At 43.3% G+C, this 21,308-nt stretch overlaps 1 protein-coding gene across 5 annotated transcripts in view; it reads left to right on the forward strand.

Moving 5' to 3' along the window:
- Positions 1–8,658: 8,658 nt before the first annotated feature.
- FOXO3 (forkhead box O3) overlaps positions 8,659–21,308 on the forward strand; it is a 146,004-nt gene continuing 133,354 nt past the window's right edge. For 4 of the 5 annotated variants that reach the window (XR_006289540.1, XR_006289539.1, XR_006289541.1 and 1 more), the window contains exon 1: positions 8,659–10,531. Coding sequence is in view for 1 of the 5 variants with exons in the window: in XM_037894590.2 (XP_037750518.1) it covers positions 9,965–10,531 (567 nt within the window). In the remaining 4 variants the exon portion in view is untranslated. The remainder of the gene's footprint in view (positions 10,532–21,308) is intronic. The other variant, XM_037894590.2, reaches the window with a different exon arrangement.

A 21,308-nucleotide genomic window follows, 5' to 3' on the forward strand; every position in this document is an offset into this window, starting at 1 on the left:
TCCATCCCCCCTCCCTCCGTCGCTCGCTCTCCCCCACCCTCACTCATTCATTTTCACCGGACTGGGGCAGAGGGTTGGGGTGCACAACAGTATGAGGGCTCCAGCTGGGGGTGCGGGCTCCAGGGTGGGCCAGAAATGAGGGGTTCAGGGTACTGTAGGGGGCTCCAGGCTAGGAGTGTGGGAGGGAGCAGGGGATTGCGGTGTGGGACGGAGTACAGGCTCTGGGCTGGGGGTGCAGGCTCTGACGTGTGGCCTGAAATGAGGAAGGAGAGCAGCAGAACACAGACCCTGGACTTCAGAAAAACAGACTTTGATTCCCTCAGGGAACTGATGGGCAGGATCCCCTGGGAGGCTAATATGAGGGGGAAACGCGTTCAGTAGAGCTGGCTATATTTTAAAGAAGCCTTATTGAAGGCGCAGGAACAAACCATGTACAGACAGAATAGCAAATATGGCAGACGACCAGCTTGGCTTAACAGAGAAATCTTCGGTTAGCTTAAACACAAAAAGGAAGCTTACAAGAAGTGGAAACTTGGACAGATGACTAGGGAAGAGCATACAAATATTGCTCAAGCATGCAGGGGTGTAATCAGGAAGACCAATGCACAATTGGAGTTGCAGCTAGCAAAGGATGTGAAGCTAACAAGAAGGGTTTTGACAGGTATGTTAGCAAAAGAAGGTCAGGGAACGTGTAGGACCCTTATTGAATGGGGGACGCAACCAAGTGACAGATGATGTGGAAACAGCTGACTACTCAATGCTTTTTTTGCCTCCGTCTTCACAGAGAAGGTCAGCTCCAATAGGAGCTGCAGAGCCAGTGCTTTCCTGGCCGTGTCTCCACCTAGGAGCCAAAGACACGTGGGCCGCTTCCCGAGAGCCACACGGAGCCTGCCAGCCCTGCGCCAATTGACCTTTTAACAGCCTGGTCAGCTCTGCTCAGCGCTGCCAGGATCCCTTTTTGACCTGGCAACCCTACTCCCCCCGTCACAAATCTAGTTCATACAGGCCCCATCGCTCTCCTCCTCTCCCTCTTCAACACGGGCGGCCAACGCAGCGTAACCCTAAGGTTTCCACCTGCCCCCTCCTTTCCCCCACCCCCAAGTTCTCACAGGCACGGAGGTCTGCCCCGGCCCAGCCTCAGGCCGGTGGGCGCTGTACAGCCCCCCCACCCCAGGCCCGCGCCACGCACCTCCCCGCAGCGCTCACAGACACAGCGCTGGGCCACCCTGCCCGCCCAAGGAACCTCCCCCGGGCCCTGCCCGCCTGCCACGTGCCCCACCCCGGCCGAACTGCCGCAGGGCCCTCTGCCCGGGGCGCCCTCCCGCAGCGGCCCGAGAGGCCGCCCGCCGCTGCCGGGGCCCCTCCCCGGTCACAGCAGGGTCGCGGGCGGCAGCGGCGCAGGCTACAGCAGCCTGCCCACGCCCCTCGCCTAATGTTACTAGCTTGTTTATTATTTTGTAATGGGCGGGGGAGGGGGCGCCCCGCACGACCAATCAGGAACGCCGTTGCCTGGACGGATGGCAGTGTCCGGCCAATGCTGAGAGAGGGCGGGTCCCTGTGATCACGCGCTTATTTATAGCATGACATCATCTGTTTGCACGCCGCAGCCTAGCTTGGTGGGGAGAGGCGGGCTGGGAGGGGGAGCGACCTACGAGAAGGCGGGGGTGGGAGGGGAAGGTGTGGGTTGTTTGCAGTTCGGGTAACTGGTGGCTCCTATAAAGCCCTGAGAAGGCTGCGAAGAGAGTTGCTCTGCGTTGCATACAGTTCCCAGTCCATGCACTGCTGATGCGTCCATGCCTGGTACAGCATATTGTATGCATCCCCCAAGAAAGTGTCCATGGACCTGCTGCTCAGGGGTCAGGAGAGGGGTCAGGCCAGCAGCTTTTAACTTACTGCCTTGTACAGCAGTGCTACTCAAAGTGGTGGTCCGCGGACCGGTGTCGGTCCGCGAGCCATTGGCTGCCGGTCTGCGCGCACATTGGACAAAAGAATTGCCAGTCCCCCACATCAGATAGCTTGAGAAGCACTGTTGTACAGTACACTCTGGCGTCCTGCTCAGTTCTTTGCAAATAATTCTGCTGCATGGGGGAAAGGAGAGGGGCAAAGGGTTCCTGAATGCACTTTTGAGCCTCTCAGTTGGAAGGTGCTTTATTTATGTTAATAATAATAGGTGCATTGTGATATTTCTTCTATATAGCACCTTTCTTGGAAGCCTCTCAAAATACTTTACAAACCTTCATAAATAATACCTCGCAACACCTCTCTGAGGCAGACTGACTGTATGCGCCTAGGGTAGTGATCATACCTTCAAATATCTAGGTAAAGGAGCATGTTAAATTATACTAATATGGTAATTAAGTAATAAACAGGTATTATTCCTATGTGGGGTAACTGAGGCATAAACAGGTTAAGTGACTTTCTGAAGATTACACGAGTCAGCGTCAGAGCCAAGAGCAGAACCACATTTCCTGACTCATTAGAGGAGTCCTGGTGAAATGAATAAAGCACCCAACCAAGTGATCAGAGCTGTCAATCTGCAAAATATTGAGTGAAAAAATTGAGATTTTTAAATGCCTCATTGAATAACACACAGAGAGCAAAATCTTCCATCATAGAGGTGAAATACTTCAGATATTGCCTAAAAATTAGTGCAAAAAAGAAGGACTCTCTTTTTTAAAGGCTGGTAGGTTTTAGCAGCTTAGATTAATTCCACTATACAAACTGAACTATTGCAAACCCCCTAGTATTAAAAATCCACAAAACAGGTCCCCCCACAAAATCATGAGCTGTTAAAAAAAACCCTACATGTGGGTTTCTTTCTATTTGACTTCTAGTTTTTGAACCCTTAGAATACACACAGATGACATTTTCAAGCTTTTCTCTGAAACCATAAGGTCTAGGACTGTACGGTTGTTTTAAATTAAAGGGGAGATTTCATTTAATAGGACTTTAGGGTCTGGGTCTTTAAGGAAAAACACCAAATATTGCAAGACTCACAATGGAATTGTGAAAGCTGGCAACACAGCTAATGCTTAAATTATATACACTTTGGGGTTCTTGTTTTAAATAAAATAAATGGTTAAAAATCTACTTCTCCCACCTAGTGGATGGTCCTTTTCTTGCAGTCCTTACTCAGTCCAAACACTATTTGAACTCAGTAAGAGTTTTTCTTGAGTAAAGACTACAAGATTGAGAGCTGTGGTAAACTCTGGCAGTGCAACCCCAGCAGGTGGAAAGCAGACTGGACTGTAATTGGGAATTGTAGAGTAGAAGAGATCTTCTCACTTCTCCAGTCTGCTTTATAATTCCTTGCTGAGATTTATATCTTTTGGGCCTTCTGCAATAGATCGCTTTCCCTTAGATTGGTCAGCCTGTCTATTGGAGCCAGCAACTGCAGTCTCTGGGGCCTGCAGAGTGTCGAAGGTGGCAGATACTTTCTACTGGATGCAGGCATATTTGAGTTTAAAACTGCCCAGTTTTAGGGCCCGTTTCTCAACCCTGAGTCAAGCTCTCTTGGTAAAAGAGGTTTCCATAGTGGTCAGGGGAAGGAATTCTCCTTCCTTTTCCACAGCAATGCAACCCTTTCATCTGCTACTGCATTGTCTCTCCCCTCATCCAGGCACCAGCTTTGCGACCGCTTGGGGCAGCAAAATTGGTAGAGCCGCCCCTGCCCCACATAAGGATATTTGGTGAGTCAGTAATCCACAGTCAAAACCCACCCTTAGTCTTCCAAATCACAGTGTCCATTGTTCAGAGGGAATGTTTGTGGGGCACAGCTCTTGTAACCTTCTCTGGCAAACCCTGGACTCATTCACTGCAAAATTGCACGTCAGCTTTATTCAGCATGCATATTTGTTGTATGGTGTGCAATGAACGAGGCAGGCTGGCACACATTAAAAATTAGGACAAAATAAAATTTTTAGAGCTGCCTCATTACATAACTGTATTGTATTACAGAGCATAGGAGCAGCCATCCTAGGTCAGATCTGAAGTCCAGCTAGATCAGTATCCTATCTCTGACATCCTACCGGATGTTTTAGAGGAACGTGCAAGAAACCCTGCAGTAGACAGCTATGAAACAGCCTGCCCATAGGGACATTTTCTTCCTAATCTCCTCAGTTAGAGGTTGTCTTATGCCCTGAAACATGAGCATTTATATTCCTTCCAAAACTATCTGAGTGTTTTATTTTTTCAAACCTTACTATTATAACTCGGGACAGCTATTCTAGTTTCTCTGAAGATATCCAAATCCTTTTTTGAGTCATGATGAGTTCTTGGCCTCAATTATACCTTGTGCTACTGAGTTCCACATTCTAATTCTGCACTGTGTGAAAAAACATTTATTTTTATCTTTTTAAAATTGCTGCCTTTAGTTTCACTTACTGTTCCATTGTTCTTGTATATGAGACAGGGTGGTGAACTGAAGTTTCTGATCTACCTTCTTACTATTCGTTATTTTGCATAACTTCACCCTAATCCCTTGTATTGGTCTCCTCTTGAAGGTAAAAACTGCTAGTCTTTCCAATTTTGTCTCATAAGGAAGTTTTTCTTTGTCTTTTATCATTCTTGTGACTTGTCGCCCATCTTTGAATCCCCTCTATTTCTGCTTATCTTTTTTTGAGTTGGGGTGCTCAGAACTGAACACAGTATCCAGGTGAGGGTGCATCATTGATTTAAATATATCTGTACATTTAAAGAGTTTCCCACAATGGAGGAGGCTCCACAAAATAGGTAATATAACATCAGGCTGATTTTTTTTTTAGCAAGTTCTGCTGGATGGAGATAAATTGCAGCCTTACCAGCTCTGCCCCCAGCCAGTCCACTCCTCCCTACTCACTCACTGTACTCCCTCACCCATGCCAACCTCTGGATTTGTAGATAGCCTTCCCCACAATTCAGGAAAGGGGATGTTGCCACAGAAGCTGCTGAATCCCACATTCCATGTGGGAAGAGTGGCATCACATACCTCTGTGTAGAAGCATGACCCACCACAATAAGTAGTTAGCTAGAGTGTGTGAAGATCATATGCAGAGAGAGTGCCATACAGGAAAACATAGCTCTGCCTTGAAGAGTTTTCAATCTGAATAGACAAAATACACGGGTGGATTCTCAAAAGGTGTCTGTGCTGGTCTAATTCTGCTTAGCCACTGAAGCCAACTCCTGTAAGCTGAGCCCTTTTGAAAATTCTGTCAATGGAGCTGAGGGAATGGATGCAACATGTGAGCAAAGTGAGTGAGCAGTTTTATGTTTGGCATGTGCCAAAGGATATGTGTGTGTGTGCGCACACACACGCGCGCATGTGTGTGTTTATGTTGTAATGAGAGATCAGTTAAGGATTTTGAGATGAGATATGGAAGAAGTGGTAAAGAAGTGAGTTTTAGGGAGAGACTTGAAGGAAGAGAGTGATCAGATCATGAAGACTTTGGGCTAAATTCTGCTCAGTTTACATGTTGAATTCAGTGGGGCTACTCCTGGGATTGTAATAAGCAGCTTTTAGCCCATTTACTCCTTTTTTATATGGAGGTCTGTGCAGGTAAAAAATTTTGGTGTTAATTTTTCATTCTTCCTCTACACAGCAAAAATGAAGACAATAAATTCTATGTGGAGCTCTGAAGAACTGGTTAGCTGTAACTCCCTTTGATAAAGACTATATGGCTGACATGTCAGTGGACTTTTAAAAGGAAGGATGATCTTGTGGTTAAGGCCCTGGATTGGGACTCAGGAAAATTAACTTTAGTTCCCAGCTCTGCCTAGACTTCCTGTGTGCCCTCAGAAAAGTCACTTAATCTCTCTGTGCACCAGTTCTTCATCTATATAATAGCGATAATACTACTTCTTGTCTGCTATACTTTGTCTATCTTGCCCGTTTGGATGGTAAACTCTTTGGGACGTAATCTGGCTCTTACCATCTATACATATAGCATACATATATAGTGTATATAGCATCTAGCACAATGAGGCCAATCTCTTTTGGGGTGCCCAGCATGCCAGCATAACTATGCCTCCAAATACATTGGTAGGGCAGACTCAAAGTTATCTCTGCTTCCTACCCTCTCCTACTCCACTGCACGAGCAAGGGACATAGCAGCTCTGCATAGCCTGCTACCTCTCCCCCCAACCCATGTGCCGGAAGTGGAAATACATCCCTTAGTGTTCTCACCATTCTCCATTAAATATGAATTTTCTTTACAACATATTTCTGTCTGATCTCTTTTGGAAGGTATTTATTGACATGGAAGGTGTGCCAGCCAATTTCAATTTTAACAAATAGTCTAGTTCATAGATTTCATAGAATTTAAGTACAGAAGGGACCATTTTAAAAAGAGATTCTATGTAACTTAGCATTTCAGTCCATGCCAGGACTGTGCCCCGGTAGTCAGGAAGGAAGCCTGGTCTCTTCTTGTGATGTGAATCTGGGAAAAATAAAAGTGGGCCTAACTCTACTGGTAATTCTGGCAAATTAATTCCAACTATCCAATGCTGGTCTCATTGAATACTGAGCTATATAAACTTTTCTTAAATAGGATAAATTATGTTTAAAAATCTCAGTGCACACCTCAGTCACTCAATAGTCCAGGGGAATATTAGGAGGGAGAGCCTATCACCTATAGGTCAATGGTTCCAGCCTGTGAACTACTGAAGGTCCTTACCATTTAGTGACTGCTCAGAGATGAACTGGTGGGCTAAATTCTTTGTAGAGTGCCTAGCATCATGGGGTCCTGAACCATGATTGGGGATCCTAGGTGCTACCACATTATAAATAATACAAACTAATAATTAGCTTAGTTCTCAGCGGACAAATATCAGTGTCACAACTGTACCCTTGGTGATATCCTTACCAGAGTCTGAACTACCCTTTAATTCCTGTAGATGGCCTCTGCAGACATGCTCACAGAGTCAAACCTTGATGATCCTAAATGAGATGTGTGTTAACTGCATTGAAATTTCCCTTTGTTGTTGGAACCTATGTTTATCCCAATTAATTCAATGTCCCCATTCCATCAGGAAAATTGAGGATTACTTGTATCCATATTAAAATGTACTAAATCTTGTAGTTGACATCTAAATTATATCCTATATCTGTTGAAGTGTTGTCCCCTATAATAAAATAATGGTGAAAGACTCCTAATGGGAGCCACTCAGATTTGCAATGGAGACAAAATACATAATTAGGGCCAAATTCTGAGCCATACTCAGTTTTGACTTACTGAGAAAGGCATGCAGCATCAGAGCCTCACTTTTTTATAACCATTTAAAATCAAATTATTTCAGACACTACTGCTAATCCATAATTATAAATAAACCAAGGATAATTTTATTTCTCTTCTGAGCTAATTCTATTTTTTTCTTCTGCCATGAAACACTTTAGAAGCAAACCTATTTTTCAATAGGCAGTTGTCTATAACTGGTACTTGGGAAGATGCTATTTTTGTATTACATCGAATTTTAAAAAGTAAATACAAATCTGTGCAGTACTCATACATTTATGTTGCTATGTTGTATATTTATACCTACATTTATGTTACTAGTTCTATATCTGGTAGAACTTGGCTTTGCCAAACTGTAGAAGTAATTAACAGAGCCTTCCATGGAGCTATTTAGGAGTGGTTTCTATTACAGTATGTACTCCAAAGAGGAAGTCAAGTGGAATTATATGCATATACATACATGTCTGAACATGTTCCTCTAGTCACTCAAAGTGTGGAATGAAATTTTGAAAAGACACTGTCACGTTATATTTGGCATAAAATATAGGTTTTCTAAAAATAACTTTTACAAAGTTTAAAATCAAGAGAAACAATTCCATGAATGTAGAACAAATATTACAATGAAAACAGTTTTTAAAACAAAACCAAAGCAAAACAAAATAAAACACAACAAAAAAAACCCTGTTGTGTTTACAACCCAATAGTGAAATGATTACAAACAATAAATATTGAAATAATGTGTTAGTGGATGAGCACCTAAGTGAATCTGACTAAAATGAACTATAAACAGAAGTGATACTAATTAGTCTATTTGCATTGTCCAAGATGAGATAAATACAAATATAAAGTAAACAAACAGTATAATAATAATACAAAAATAGAACGTTGCACTTTTACAGCAACTTCTATATGAGAATCTCAAAGGACTTTACAACCAGTAATCAATTATACCCCACAACTCCATTATGAAGTAAATACATATAATCCCTATTTTACAGATGGGGAAACTGAGGTACAGCAAATGAAGTGACATCTTCAAGATCACACAGAGACAGTGGCAGAGTGGATTAATAAAAAAAAGTAAGTTAGATGTTCTCCCATCCTCTACTTTGAATAAATTAAGATGTTTGTAGCCAGGCACTGGGCTTTACAATATTATATAGTTAATAGGGTGGTGTCTCTTTAAGTCTGTATAGCTTTGCAATGTGATAGAAACATACATGGCCTGATACCATATGACACACTCTGACTCTACTTTCTGAATGTCCTGACTTTCGAGGAGTTAAAGACAGACTATTAACACAGCAGTTGCTGTTGACAGAGACAGATCTATATGATAACACAGGTTTCTGTAGTAGCTTGGAAACTTGCCCCTCTGCTTGCGGCTTAGCTCATCAGCCCTCCCAGTGGGCGGGGACAAGGCTGCTGTATGGTTAGGTTGAGTCTCGCTGCGTGCGTCTATAACTTTGTGTTGCTTGCTGCTGCTGGTGGTTAGGAGAAGGAATGTGGAAGTCAGTAGAGTGCAGGGTGACAGGCTGGTCGGGCGAGCTGCACCAGCAGCATTATTTCTCCCTGGCAGATCATTTGCTTTTCCCCTTCTGTTTACAGAGGTATCGTGCGGTTGTTTGCCTTCTCCTCCTTTGCCTTTAAAGGGAAGGCGACTAGAAGCCGAAGACGCAGCAGCAGGAGAATCAGGAAACCATGCACCAGCACTGCTTTTTCCTCCTGTGAATCTGGATCTTTATTTTTGCTGGAGAGGGTAGAGGTTGCTGCTGGTTCTTCCCCTTCCCTCCTTCCCCTGCCGATGTGTCTTGCTCTGTCTCTTTTGCCAGTGTTTTTTAAATGACTTGAGCGGAGGGGGGAAAAACTGTCAAGATGGCAGCAGCAGGAGCAAGGAGGTTATGAATGTGGTGTTGATGCTGGAACAAAACCCATCCTCTTGGCAGCCCGACGGAGGGCTTAAAGCTTCTGGACCTGTTGGAAGACTGGTGATTTGATTTGTTTTTGTTTTGCTTTCCTCGCAAGAAGGGTAAAAAATCCAGAGTGGCTTTTTCTTCCCCTGTTCGGTTGGTTGTGAAATTTAGTTTTGTATATATATCTATAGATCTGTATATTTTTTGGAAAGTGGAATGCATAAGTACGGCAAATGCTAGTGTGCAACTGGAGGTACATTAAGACTTCAGCTCCCTCTGGGGCGTTTTGAAGGAGGAAAAAGTCATCAGTGTAATTTGAAGGACCCCTCTCTCTTTCCCCCGGCCAGAGAGAGAAAAAGGGAAACGTCTGCCAGAGCAGCCGGGAGCAGGCTTGGTGGTGTTGGAGGGGTCTCTCTCCGATGGATACAGCGTGATTGCCAGTGGAGCGCTTCTGCAGCTGCATGGAGTGAAACATAAACAAACACACACCACTGAGCTGCACCAACTCCACTGCGTTTGGGCTGCTGCTGGCGCCATCCCCCCACCCATCGGGATCCAGGGGCGCATCTGGAACCTCTGGCCTTGCCTGATCCCTTATTGATCGCCTTGTGATTATTAGTAGTATTGTGTGTGTGTGTGTGTGTGTGTGTGTGCACTGTCTGCTGGGAGAGGGGGCGGGGGAAGGCAGGAGGCTGCAGGACTTTAATGGAGAGTGGCATGTTCACTCGCTCCCCCCTGCCTGGTAGGCACTGATCCGCAGCGGCAGGAGGAGGACTGGGGTCCGGACCTGTCTATCCCATCGCAGCACCAGGAGCAGCAGCAGCGGGAGGAGGGGAAGCCAAGATGGCAGAGGCGTCTCCCGCTGCCCCCCTCTCCCCCCTGGACGTGGAGCTGGACCCCGAGTTCGAGCCCCAGAGCCGGCCCCGCTCCTGCACTTGGCCCCTACAGAGGCCTGAGTTGCAGGCGAGCCCGGCCAAGCCCTCGGGGGAAGCGGCCGCGGACGCCGCCTCCATGATCCCCGAGGAGGAGGACGACGAGGAGGAAGGGGGCAGCTCGCCCATGGCCATCGGCAGTGGCGGCGGAGGGGAAGCGCTGGCCCCGGAGGAGGCGGCGCGGCTGCTGGCCCCGCTGTCCGGGGTCGGGACGGAGGGCTCGGGCCAGGCCCCCGGGGCAGCGGCCGCCGGGGGCAGTGGGCTGGGCGGCGGGCAGCCGGCGGCGGCGGCGGCGCCGCGGAAATGCTCGTCCCGGCGCAACGCGTGGGGCAACCTGTCCTACGCCGACCTGATCACCCGCGCCATCGAGAGCGCCCCGGACAAGCGGCTCACCCTGTCCCAGATCTACGACTGGATGGTGCGCTGCGTGCCCTACTTCAAGGATAAGGGCGACAGCAACAGCTCGGCCGGCTGGAAGGTGAGGGGGGCCGGGGTGCCCCGGGACCAGAGGGGGGCTGGAAGGGGAGGGGTGGCGGAGCGATGGCGGCGGGGGGGGGGGTGCCCCGGTGGAGGAGGGCAGGGGGCCGGGAGGTGCCCCGGGGGGGGGCAGGAGTGGCACTCAGGACGGGGGCTAGGGAGGCTCTCAGGCGGCGGTCCCGGGGTAAAGGTACAGAGAGGGTGCCCGGGGGGGGGGGGGCGGGTGCGAGGGTCCCCGCGGGGAAGCGCGTGCGGGGAGGGGGAGCTGGACCGCGGTCAGCCAGGTAAACCCAGTAGCAGGCCCGTGTGCGGCACCCCCGGTGCGCTGGTGCGGAGGAGCTGGCGTGGCATGGGGCGGGCTGGCCCCCTGGTCGGAGGGGCGATGTGTGACCGAGGCGCACTCGCCCAGAATGAAAGTAATTAACTGCTGTTCGCGTAACGCTGAGGAGCAGCGTTTTCGTGCAGTGTCCGTGGAGCACAATACTTCGGTCCCAGCCCCGCACTTCGCAGGCAGCGGGCTCTTCAGTGTACCGGCCGGGGGAGCGTGGGGAATAGGTCTTTCCTGCCTTTGAAATGCAAGAAGCAGATACTCGGGGGAGACCTTGGACTCTTGGGCCTCTCAACCATTTGAGCTCCTCGTCTTGCACCTTCCTTTTCCTTGGAGTGACATCTGCCAGGCAAACTCTGCCTTGCACGGTTCTCCAGTTAAATATTAAACGTGGGAGGCACCGGAGTCCAATGAGCTTCCTGGAAAGCTCTGGTGAGACTCCTCTTCTTACTGCTTGGCTGGCCGGTCCCCAGCACCTGCTGCTGACTGAACCGGTAGCTGATGTTTGCTAATTTGAGAGTGACCCAGACTGCCTCTACTATGTACTAGCGGAGCAGGCGGCTTCTCGGCTGGGAGACGGGCTCTCTGTTTAGATGAACTTGGGTGACTCCTCTCTGTTGGCCCTTGTCAGTTTCTTTAATGCTCGAGGCACGTGATTTAAAGGGGGTGTGTGGCGTGGGCTCTGAGATCACAGTGACCCTGCTGCAGCCAAATAAAATGCCCTGCTACGTTAACTGTTGGACGAATTGTCTCGGTGTGCTTAGCCTGATGTGATTAAATGGACACCATCAACCTGAAATCTAGTCAGTTAAAAATGAGTTAAGAGTAATTGCGGGGACCACATCTGCGTTGGAATCCCCCTGTAGGTCATGAAAGCTTATGCTCAAATAAATTTGTTAGTCTCCAAGGTGCCACAATACTCCTTTTCTTTTTGCGAATACAGACGAACACGACTGCTACTCTGACACCTGTCAATTTTTGTGGTTTTACAATCGCATTTTCTGAATTTGGAGAAAAAAAAGTCCCCCTCTCTTCCCTTGCTCTGCGGAAGACTCAGCCAGACCTGAAGAAGAGCTCTGTGCAAGCCCGAAAGCTTGTCTCTCTCACCAACAGAAGTTAGTCCAATAAAAGATATGATGACCTAACCCACCTTGTAAAAATTAACTAAATACAGAGGAAACAGTGGGAAGACTGTACACAGAATGCCGTCAAATGATCAAAACAACAAACTGAAAATAGACAAATATGTTTTCTTCAATTTTTTTCAATTATAGGAATCTTAGCTGTTGCATGTGACAGTAGTAGGCCAAAAATATACAGACGCAAATCTCAGAGTTCAAATATAGAATTACTACTAGTTTTTCAAGAAAAATTCAAATTCCTCCCTCCACCCAAAAAAAGCCGAGAAAGGTGTATGCTTTTCTTTATAAAGTTAAAATTAATGGTGGAATTCTTTAAAGGGTGACTTCTCTGAATGTTTGGAATTTTTTTCCTGGTATGTTAGTGCATATAGGGACAACATCAATTGAAAAATCACACATATCTGAGAAATTTCTATTTACAGTTTTTACAAATCACACCTATGATTACTATAATGTAAAGACATTAGAGAAAAAATCATTTTCCAGATTGTTTACTTTGTGCATGTGAAAACACATTGTATATAGTCAGGCTTTTGCTTTTGAAGATCGCTTTTAAAATAAAGGTCTTACTAGTAGCTAATATTGGGTAGACAACATTTTAAAAGTACTTTACAAAAGTGTTTGCTTTGGTATTGCATGCTCATCTATTAGCATGCCATTTGCTAAAATGCCATTTATTTAAATGTTGCAGCTGCACAGTAAGAATGGGCACTTGCACGATGTAGGTGCTGTTTACAAAGGAGGGAAGACTGGTTCAGTTAAATTTCATCACGGTGCCACTATGTGCCATTTATGATTGAGCGTCTTAATGGATGATAGGAGGAGGATTCTTGAGGAAGTTTTAGCATACAGTATTATATAGACGTTAACTTTCCTGCTGAATCTCCTTATTTGATTCAAATAATAGAGAGCTTACATGATATAAAACAAATGAGTTGGAAATGTATAAGCTGGAAGAGTCTCATATATTCTTATGCTAGTAACCCATTCTTATGTTTTGATTTCTGAGTAAGACATACCACTAGGAAATTAATTTGAATACAGATGCAGGATTTTCACCCTCCCAAATGGAGCATTACAGGAAAAATGTTTGCACTGCATTTGACTCAGGCTAGGGAAATATTTTGAGAAAAAAGGCCAGTTGTTTAATTCAAGACTGATATCTTAAAAACAGATGCATTTTAAAATTGGATGCGTATTTTATACATTGAATTTGATGAGCTTCCACAAGCATGATAGAGAGTGTGATAAGGCTTAAATCGAATATGACAATCCTTGCTTTCAAATATATACCTTTATGTCCTTTGCAAAAGCATTGGTTTCAGACCTCAGCTGTTCTGTCTTATCTGCTATGACAAATCCAGTCTTTTATTGAATACTTTGAGTTTTCAGTCAATGATATCAAATCAAATGGAACTAAGAATTATAAAACAACCTATAATGTATAGGGTCTAATATTACTTCAGTTGAATTTGGTGGCAAAATTCCTACTGACTTTAGTGGAAGTAGGATCTTGGCCATCATGCAAAGTGCTAACATTGATTAGTATGCTTAATACCCTTGCAGTTTTTCTGACAATTTATACTTTTAATTTGATATTGATTCCATTTCTGTGCAGTATTAATTGGTACTTGGAGCTAATTAAAATATTAAAAACTTGGATCCTTTGAGATTTCACTGATATAATTTAGTTCAGAAGTTTCTCAATGGTCTCTAAAATGACCTTCATCAGAAGATGAGGGCACATTAGAAGTTCAAAATCTTGTTTATGGTTGAGTGCAAGTTGTCTTTGAAACTGACGGTAACATGTTTGATTTTGTTAGCAATCTGTGCATATGTGTGTGTGTGGCTGATAGGAATGTGATAAAGTAGGGGAAGGAGAGGTCAGGAGCTAATAATCTGCCAGGCATCCCAAAACAGAGATTTTAATTTCTGACAGGATTAGTGTTCTTTTTAGGTGTGCATATGCATTTAAAACAGGGATCTTTCTGTTTCTTGACTGGAATATCAGTTACTTTTTTATGGAAACAATCCTGTTAGACTCCATCTACATCTGAAATGGTTTTTTTCCACAGTAGCTTGGAGAGTGATTCCCAGCTCCTGTGTGCTAGCGCGGCTTGAGCTAGCATCTAAATAAAGAAGCGTGGGTGCGGCCACAGAGGTGGTGTCTTGTGCTGGCTGCCTGAGTGAAGTCCTGCCCAGTCCCCTGGGAATGTATTCAGATGGCTAGGCTGAACTGCTGCCCATTCTGCCGTGGCCACTCTGCTCTTTTTAGGCACTAGCTCAAGCAGAGTAAGGAGCATACATATACTTGTGTTGGGAATTACGCCTCCCAGCTGCTGTGTAGACATCCTATTGGTATCTAAAACACAGTAAATGACTATACACGGTTTTATCATTTTATTTCCCTCATAAATGTGGGATATAACTGTTTAAAGGACATATGACTAAGCTTTTCACTTTGGACCTTGGGAAAAGTGATAGGGAAACTGAGATTTTAAAAATGATAGAGATTTGTGTATGAGAAAGCCTTTTACCATAGTCTACAATTATTTTATTATATAAATAATTTGAGCGTCATAGACAAAGAACACATTTAACAGTGTTATTTCCCTCTTGCATCAAAAGGGGAAACTGTCATTTTAAATAAAGGTGAAAAAGATAACTTAGTTTTATTATCATACATGTTATATATGAAATATTAATCTTGTTTCCAGTGTAATCAGCAGAAGAACATACTTCATAAAACTCTCTTAGATTATTCTCCCCCAGAACAATGACTTTAAAAGCTATAAATTAAAATTACAACTATCATTCACCTGCTTTTTTTTTTTTTTTTTTGCCTAGGGCATTAAAGCAGAAATGAATATTCAGGTGTGGTTAGGAAGACAATATTATGTTTCCTCTAATTCAAATAAGATTTGTCCAGTTCACACACCAACAGGCTGATTTGTTCCACTCCCCCCCCCGCAATCCATTGGAATGTTAGCTTGTCGAACGGTGGTTGGCAGCTAACTAGTGCAGTAATATATAATAAATCTTCCTAGATGCAGCATACACTCTAATATACTCACATGCAGGTTTTTTCAATACTGACCTATATGTTTCCAAACCACCCACAGTTATTTAGATATATGATTCAATATCTGCTCACTGCTTTGAATAGTGATAAAAGTGAGTATTTTAGTATTTGATGTCTATGAAAAAAATGCTTTGAAAGAAAGAGACTGTGCATGCTCTGTTGTACAGAAGCACATGTCCCGATAGTGTTTTGTCAGTGCACAATATGTAGGCGAATCTTATCATTAGTACCACAGAGGTTCCTGTTCACCAGACTTGCATGTGTTCAGTTTTCTAAATGAAAGTATCTAATGCCACATCAAAATGCTGCATTAAAAATATGCATTCACAAAATCAGTGTATTAGAACTGATTTTTATTACTTTGTTAAATTGTTCAGGATTCAGTAACTTCCTTTGCTCAATATTTTCCATCTGCCCTGAAATGGTATCTTCAGGCACCTTTATATGTAGGTTGGAGTAATGTGCAGTTTCACTGTAACTTCTGTAAGTACTTTGGTATCTCTTGCTATAATATTATTTTGTAACTTCTTATGGCAATACTTTGTGAAACTCAATCCTTTCTCTACATGAAGAGTACACTAGAGGGACTATTTTCCTCTTTATTGAGCAGAATCCCAAGACTGTGAAATTGGTCCTTTATGAACATCTACCAGTAATTCCCGAGTTTAAATGCAGACCATTTGTTTTGTTTTATTTTTGTATCATGAGCCTAATAGTTTTTCACATGTTCCTTACGAAGGATAAAGACCAGTTACTAGTATGTGTAATTGTTTTTGGAAACTCTATTTGAAAGGTGACACCAAACATGAATATACTATAATTCAGCTTTGTTTTTAGTGACTGTAAAACCTATCTAGATGTTGTAATTGTTAAATGTCACTGAGGGCTTGTCTACACATGGCGTTACTCCATAATAGCTATTCCTGATTAATTCCACACGTTGACACTCTTATTCTGCAATAAGCATGTTTCATTCCAAATTATCTGAATTCACTTCAAAGTGGATTAAGCTAATTCAGAATAAGGCAGTCTTCTGTTAGAATAAGAACATCCACACATGCAATTAATCGGGTATAGTAACTGGCAGTAGTTAATGAATAGTTTAAATTCACATCCTGCCTTATTCTGGATTATTTTTTATGTGTAGACAGAGAGTCCCACACATCTTTGATATGAGCCTCTGTCTATGAGATTTAGTTATCCATCTAGATATCTGGTAAATGTGCCAGGAATAGGTAATCAGGAATAGCTGTTTTGGAATAACTCCCCATGTAGACCAGCCCTCAGTGACATCCAAGGTCAGCACCGTTTTTGAAAGACTGTGGGGAGGGAGCAGCACCAATCTCTTCCCTTCTCACTTCTCTTCCAGTAGGAACTGCACTTAGCTTCTCTAAGGGTATGTCTACACTACCCAGGTTACAGCACGGCCGCAGCAGCGCTGTGACATGGGCAGTGTAGACACGCTTTATTGCCGGGGAAGAGCTCTCCCGGAGATTAAAAAAAACCCACCCCAAACGAGCAATAAAGCGCTGTCTATACTGGCACTTTTCAGCGCTAAAACTTTTGTTGCTCAGGGGTGTGTTTTTTCACACTTCCGAACGACAAAAGTTTTAGCGCTGAAAGTGGAAATGTAGACACAGCCTAATAGGAGCAGCAGAATGAAATTTACCAGAATCGCATCAGTTGCACTCTGTGCACTACTTCCTTTTTCTGGGACCCCACTATGTGGAGTAATTGTTTTCCAGCTTTGTACTATATTCTTAATTTTTATGTGAAATCTAAAGTAGTTTAATGATTCATACAGAAGTGTGTGGACAAGGAACTGTAGTATGACTGTTTAGATAGCCATTTAGTAAAGCACTTAAGCACATGTTTAACTTTAAACATGTGAGTAGCCCTTTGGGACTTCTGCGATATTACTCGGATGCTTAAAATACATGTTTCAGAGCTTTGCTAGATCAAAGCCTTAGTGTGTTGTGCTTTGGTGAACTATTTAAGTGAGTTTGGTCAGTGTACTCAGAACTGAACAAAATAAAGAGACTACACAAGTTCTTGCCCAAAATTCTAAATTGGCAGACTATACAGTTCTCACATCAGATGGATGGAAGATGATCTGAGCTGTAGCTCACGAAAGCTTATGCTCAAATAAATTTGTTAGTCTCTAAGGTGCCACAAGTACTCCTTTTCTTTTCACTCTTAAAATGGTAAATCTTTTTTGCTTTCTTTTTAACCTTCCAGTAGAAGTCAGAGGTAGGTAATAAGGCACATAAACTGATGGTCATGACCATCTTACATCCATTATTTCATCTTATATCTTTTAACTCATCTACCTATGCTTTAGATATCTGAATAACCTACATTAAAATTGCTCAGTTTCTCCAACATGTGCATCCATGTAGTAGCTATTGTAGGTGCGATGGAGCTATTTGACAGTGTTTCTCCAATCATGTTCAACTGAGGAATGCCTTTACTGAAGGGCCTTTCTGATACAGATGTGTCTGCCACCTCAGCTGATGTCGCTATCCCCAAATAATCACAGGTTCTGAAAATGTTAAGTGAGGCCCAAATAGCGTTCACAGCAGAGATAGACAGAGCTCTTGATAAGCGTGCAGAATGGCCTACCTGATAACAGAACACTCTGACCCTTTACACTGCCATAGAGATGTAAACCGGCCTTAATATAAACCAGAAACAGGCTCAGCAGTGTTTAAAAATGTGCTAGCAGGTTGTTGTGAACCCTAGATTCCTTTCTAGAGTTGACCATGACCAGCTAATATGTTACTGAAGGTGTTGTGTAAATGGTAGGTACAGAGTCATGTTTAAAAACTTGTTAGCTAACGTGTTACCTAACATGTTTTCAAACACAACTTATTTTCCTTGTCTAGACTGGACCTGTATTTACTTCTATATTGTTGTATATTTATCATTGTGTTCTACTTTGTTCTCATGCTATGGCAGGTTGGCCTCAGCTTTTCTACCACATGGAATAAATGATTAAGAATAAATTATTTAAATTGAATAATTTGGGAACATCGCTTTCATGATCTAAAGGCATTTGTTTATTTTAACTAGAAGACCTTCTGTATTAGTTTGATCTATATTCCTCTAAACATACACCAGCATCCTTATAGTCTGAGTGTGTGCACTCTTTGTATGTCAGCATGGGACTCTAGCTCTAGACAGAGATTTCAGATCCTCCAAAGGTCCCCCCCCCCCCCCTTTTTTTTTGAGCAAGGGTAGTTCTGGACTTGTTCGCCCACTTGATTACCTGTAAATAGAGATTTTCTTCTTTCTGGGTGCTCAGTCAGCATCTGTACCCCAACATTAACAGTCAAATTCAAACTTAAAATATTGTTTATTGAAGAACTAAAGAAAACAAGCAAGAGAAGAATCTGAGTGTAATTTTGTTTAGCTGTGAGAAATGAAAAGCCATGATAGTACAGACTTTGATGGTATGTCTACATTGCACAGTTAACTCATGTTCTTACCCAATTTTATAGCCTTAACTTCCTCTACGATGCACACAGAAAAACCTCTGGCCTGGGTTTGGGGTGCTTTAAGCCCAGGCTAGCTTACCTGACTGGGGGTGCAGGTTAGAGCCCAGGCTTCACTTTATCTCAGTCTGGAATCCATCCACTTTTCAGTGAGGATGCAGATAAAATTACTCAAATACTGATATTCCTCCAGTTCCCTTCCCACATTCTTTTTCAATTGACACAGTTGACTGGGAAAGAATCCTAGAACATCTCAGCCCAAAGAGCTATGGGTTATGCACTCAGATGCACATGAGTGAGTGCAGAAACAATGAGGACACAGTAACACAGGTAGACGTTTGCTATGGAAGCACCCAAATCTGGGCTATGCTAACTTGGGTGCTCAGACCTGAGTGCCAATCACCTGCATTAACTGTGTGGTGTAGGCCTAGCCTGAGACTTAGTTTCAAAGCTAAAAGTTTGTAAATGTAGAATTTACTAATTATTTGCAAGCTCCTCCTCTCTCAGGGTGAAATTTCCCCCAGTGCTGAGGTTCAGCACAAGGCTCTATGCACTACCTATGACTGTGCCACATAAGTCCTTAATATAAAATGTAAGTGAAGTATAGAGCTTTACGAGTAGGGGCCTACTTAATTCTCAGTTTTGCGGATTTCACTGAAATTGTGAAATACGGGATTGTTTGCTAAATTAACCTTCAAAATATAAATATGTATTATTCATAAATGTGCTGCAAAACTTCTGTGATTACCACAATGCAAAAACAGTTGTCTATAATGCAATATCACTGCAATCATCATAGTGTATAGTTGATTGAGAGTGTCTGTCAAGTTGCATGACATAGACTAAAGTGAGCACGACAGTCAATATTGTAGATCTTAGATTGAGAGTGTGTCAATGGTTAGGACAATAAGTGAGCACGAGAGCCATCAGGTCGAGCGAAAGGATCGTTATTGCATATAAAGATGGCTGACAAATCAACAAAAGCCAAAAAACATTTCTGCTTTGAGTCTTGTGAAGTAGCACCTAGTAAGAACCTTACCTGCGGACGGTGCTGAATTGTTTTGTTCATCTCGCAGTGTGACTCTAGGTTTGTTCAGAAAAAACATGATTGATCGTCATTTTGATTCTGAATCACCTATGAACCAAAAAGCATGTGCAGAGGCTACGGATCAGAACCCAAAACTCGCGATTGTGGCCACACTGTTTAAAAGAACAAAGAAAGTAGTTTAGCAAAAAGAAACCTACAGTGGAGTTAGTGGAGACCTTCACTGCTGCCAACATACCTTCAGAAACAAATGGATAATCTGAAACAAAGAGAGTACTTTAGAAAGCACGTACCAAATGCTCCCATGTGCAAACAAATTTTGCCAAGATTATCTAGAAGAAGTAATTGCGAAGCATGTTCAGTCTACAAAATCTGTGCTGGTGGAATATAATTTCACTTCAGTTGTAGCTGATGGAGAAAAAGATGCACAGGATATGTACTTACTCCACTTTTTATTTGTATCTGGCAGCTGGAAAGACAACTGTATGCCTGTTTTCCTAACGGAACCATTCAGCTTGAGTCGATAAATTTTTCAGCTGAATCACAAGTTGTAGTAAAGGTTGTTGTAAACTACGGCTTAGATTTCAGCAAGGTCTCAGCATTTCTCTCTGACGTGATGTACATGTGCAAAGCTTTCTCTGATGTACTACAAGGAACGATGCCCAGTGTAATTCATGTTACCTGTAATGCACATTTCCTTTTAATGGCCGTTGATCTCTTGTGCACACATTTCCTTCATTCTTCTTTTAAAAAAATATTCAAGCATTGTCTAAGCTGTAAACTACGATTCAAGGAGTCCATGGCCAATCAAAGTGGTAGCCAAGCAGTGATGCTTCCACCTGAAGTGATCACAAGGTGAAATTCATGGTTTAATGCAGTTGCTTACCACCGTGCAAAGAATATTAAATACTACCAGCAGCACTTTGGGTGTGAGGCGCTTGAAATCACATCAGGCACACAGTCTTTGCCTAAAGTCTCTGAGCAACATTGAAGACCAGGTGAGGTTCGTGGCTGAGAATGCAGTCCAGTTCATGCAGCTTCTAACATGGTTTGAAAGTCGGCAGGTTTTGATTCACAAAGCATACAACAAACTAATAGATCTGATCCGAGATATGGCATCGCAGCAACTTTCAGGCTGGCAAACAGAAAATAGCTGCGGGCAAGAAATGTTCCAGTAAATAGCAGAAAAGTTAAACCACTACTACAGGTATGATCAGTCACTTCCACCTCTGTTTAAACAACCAGCTGCTTACTTTTTGAGTGCTGTTCGCTTTTTCAACCCAAATGAGGGGCCTTTTCTGTGTTTTGACCCTGAGGTAATTCAAGCGATTCCTGAGTGGGAGAAAGATAATGACAATGAATGTGCTTACCTGACCTTTGTCTAAGAATGCCAGATGCCAGTAAAAGTAACTCAGTTTTGGGACTCTGTTTCTGATTGGTTTCCAAATCTCTACAAGTTGACAAAATGCTACCTTACAATTCCTACCAATTCTGTGGATGCAGAATGTGCAGTTTCAATGTATGGACAGGTATTCACCCCACAGAGACAGAAAAAATGAACTGCAACTGCTGGTGGATGCTGCATGCTGGTGTTTAACAATTAAAATGGACTATTTTATTTAAGTAAGCATATATATGTATTTCTAAGCTTTATGTACAACTTTGTGTATTATACTTTATTATTACT

This window comes from Chelonia mydas, chromosome 3, assembly GCF_015237465.2.
Source record: "Chelonia mydas isolate rCheMyd1 chromosome 3, rCheMyd1.pri.v2, whole genome shotgun sequence".
In the NCBI taxonomy this organism is placed as follows: domain Eukaryota; kingdom Metazoa; phylum Chordata; order Testudines; family Cheloniidae; genus Chelonia; species Chelonia mydas.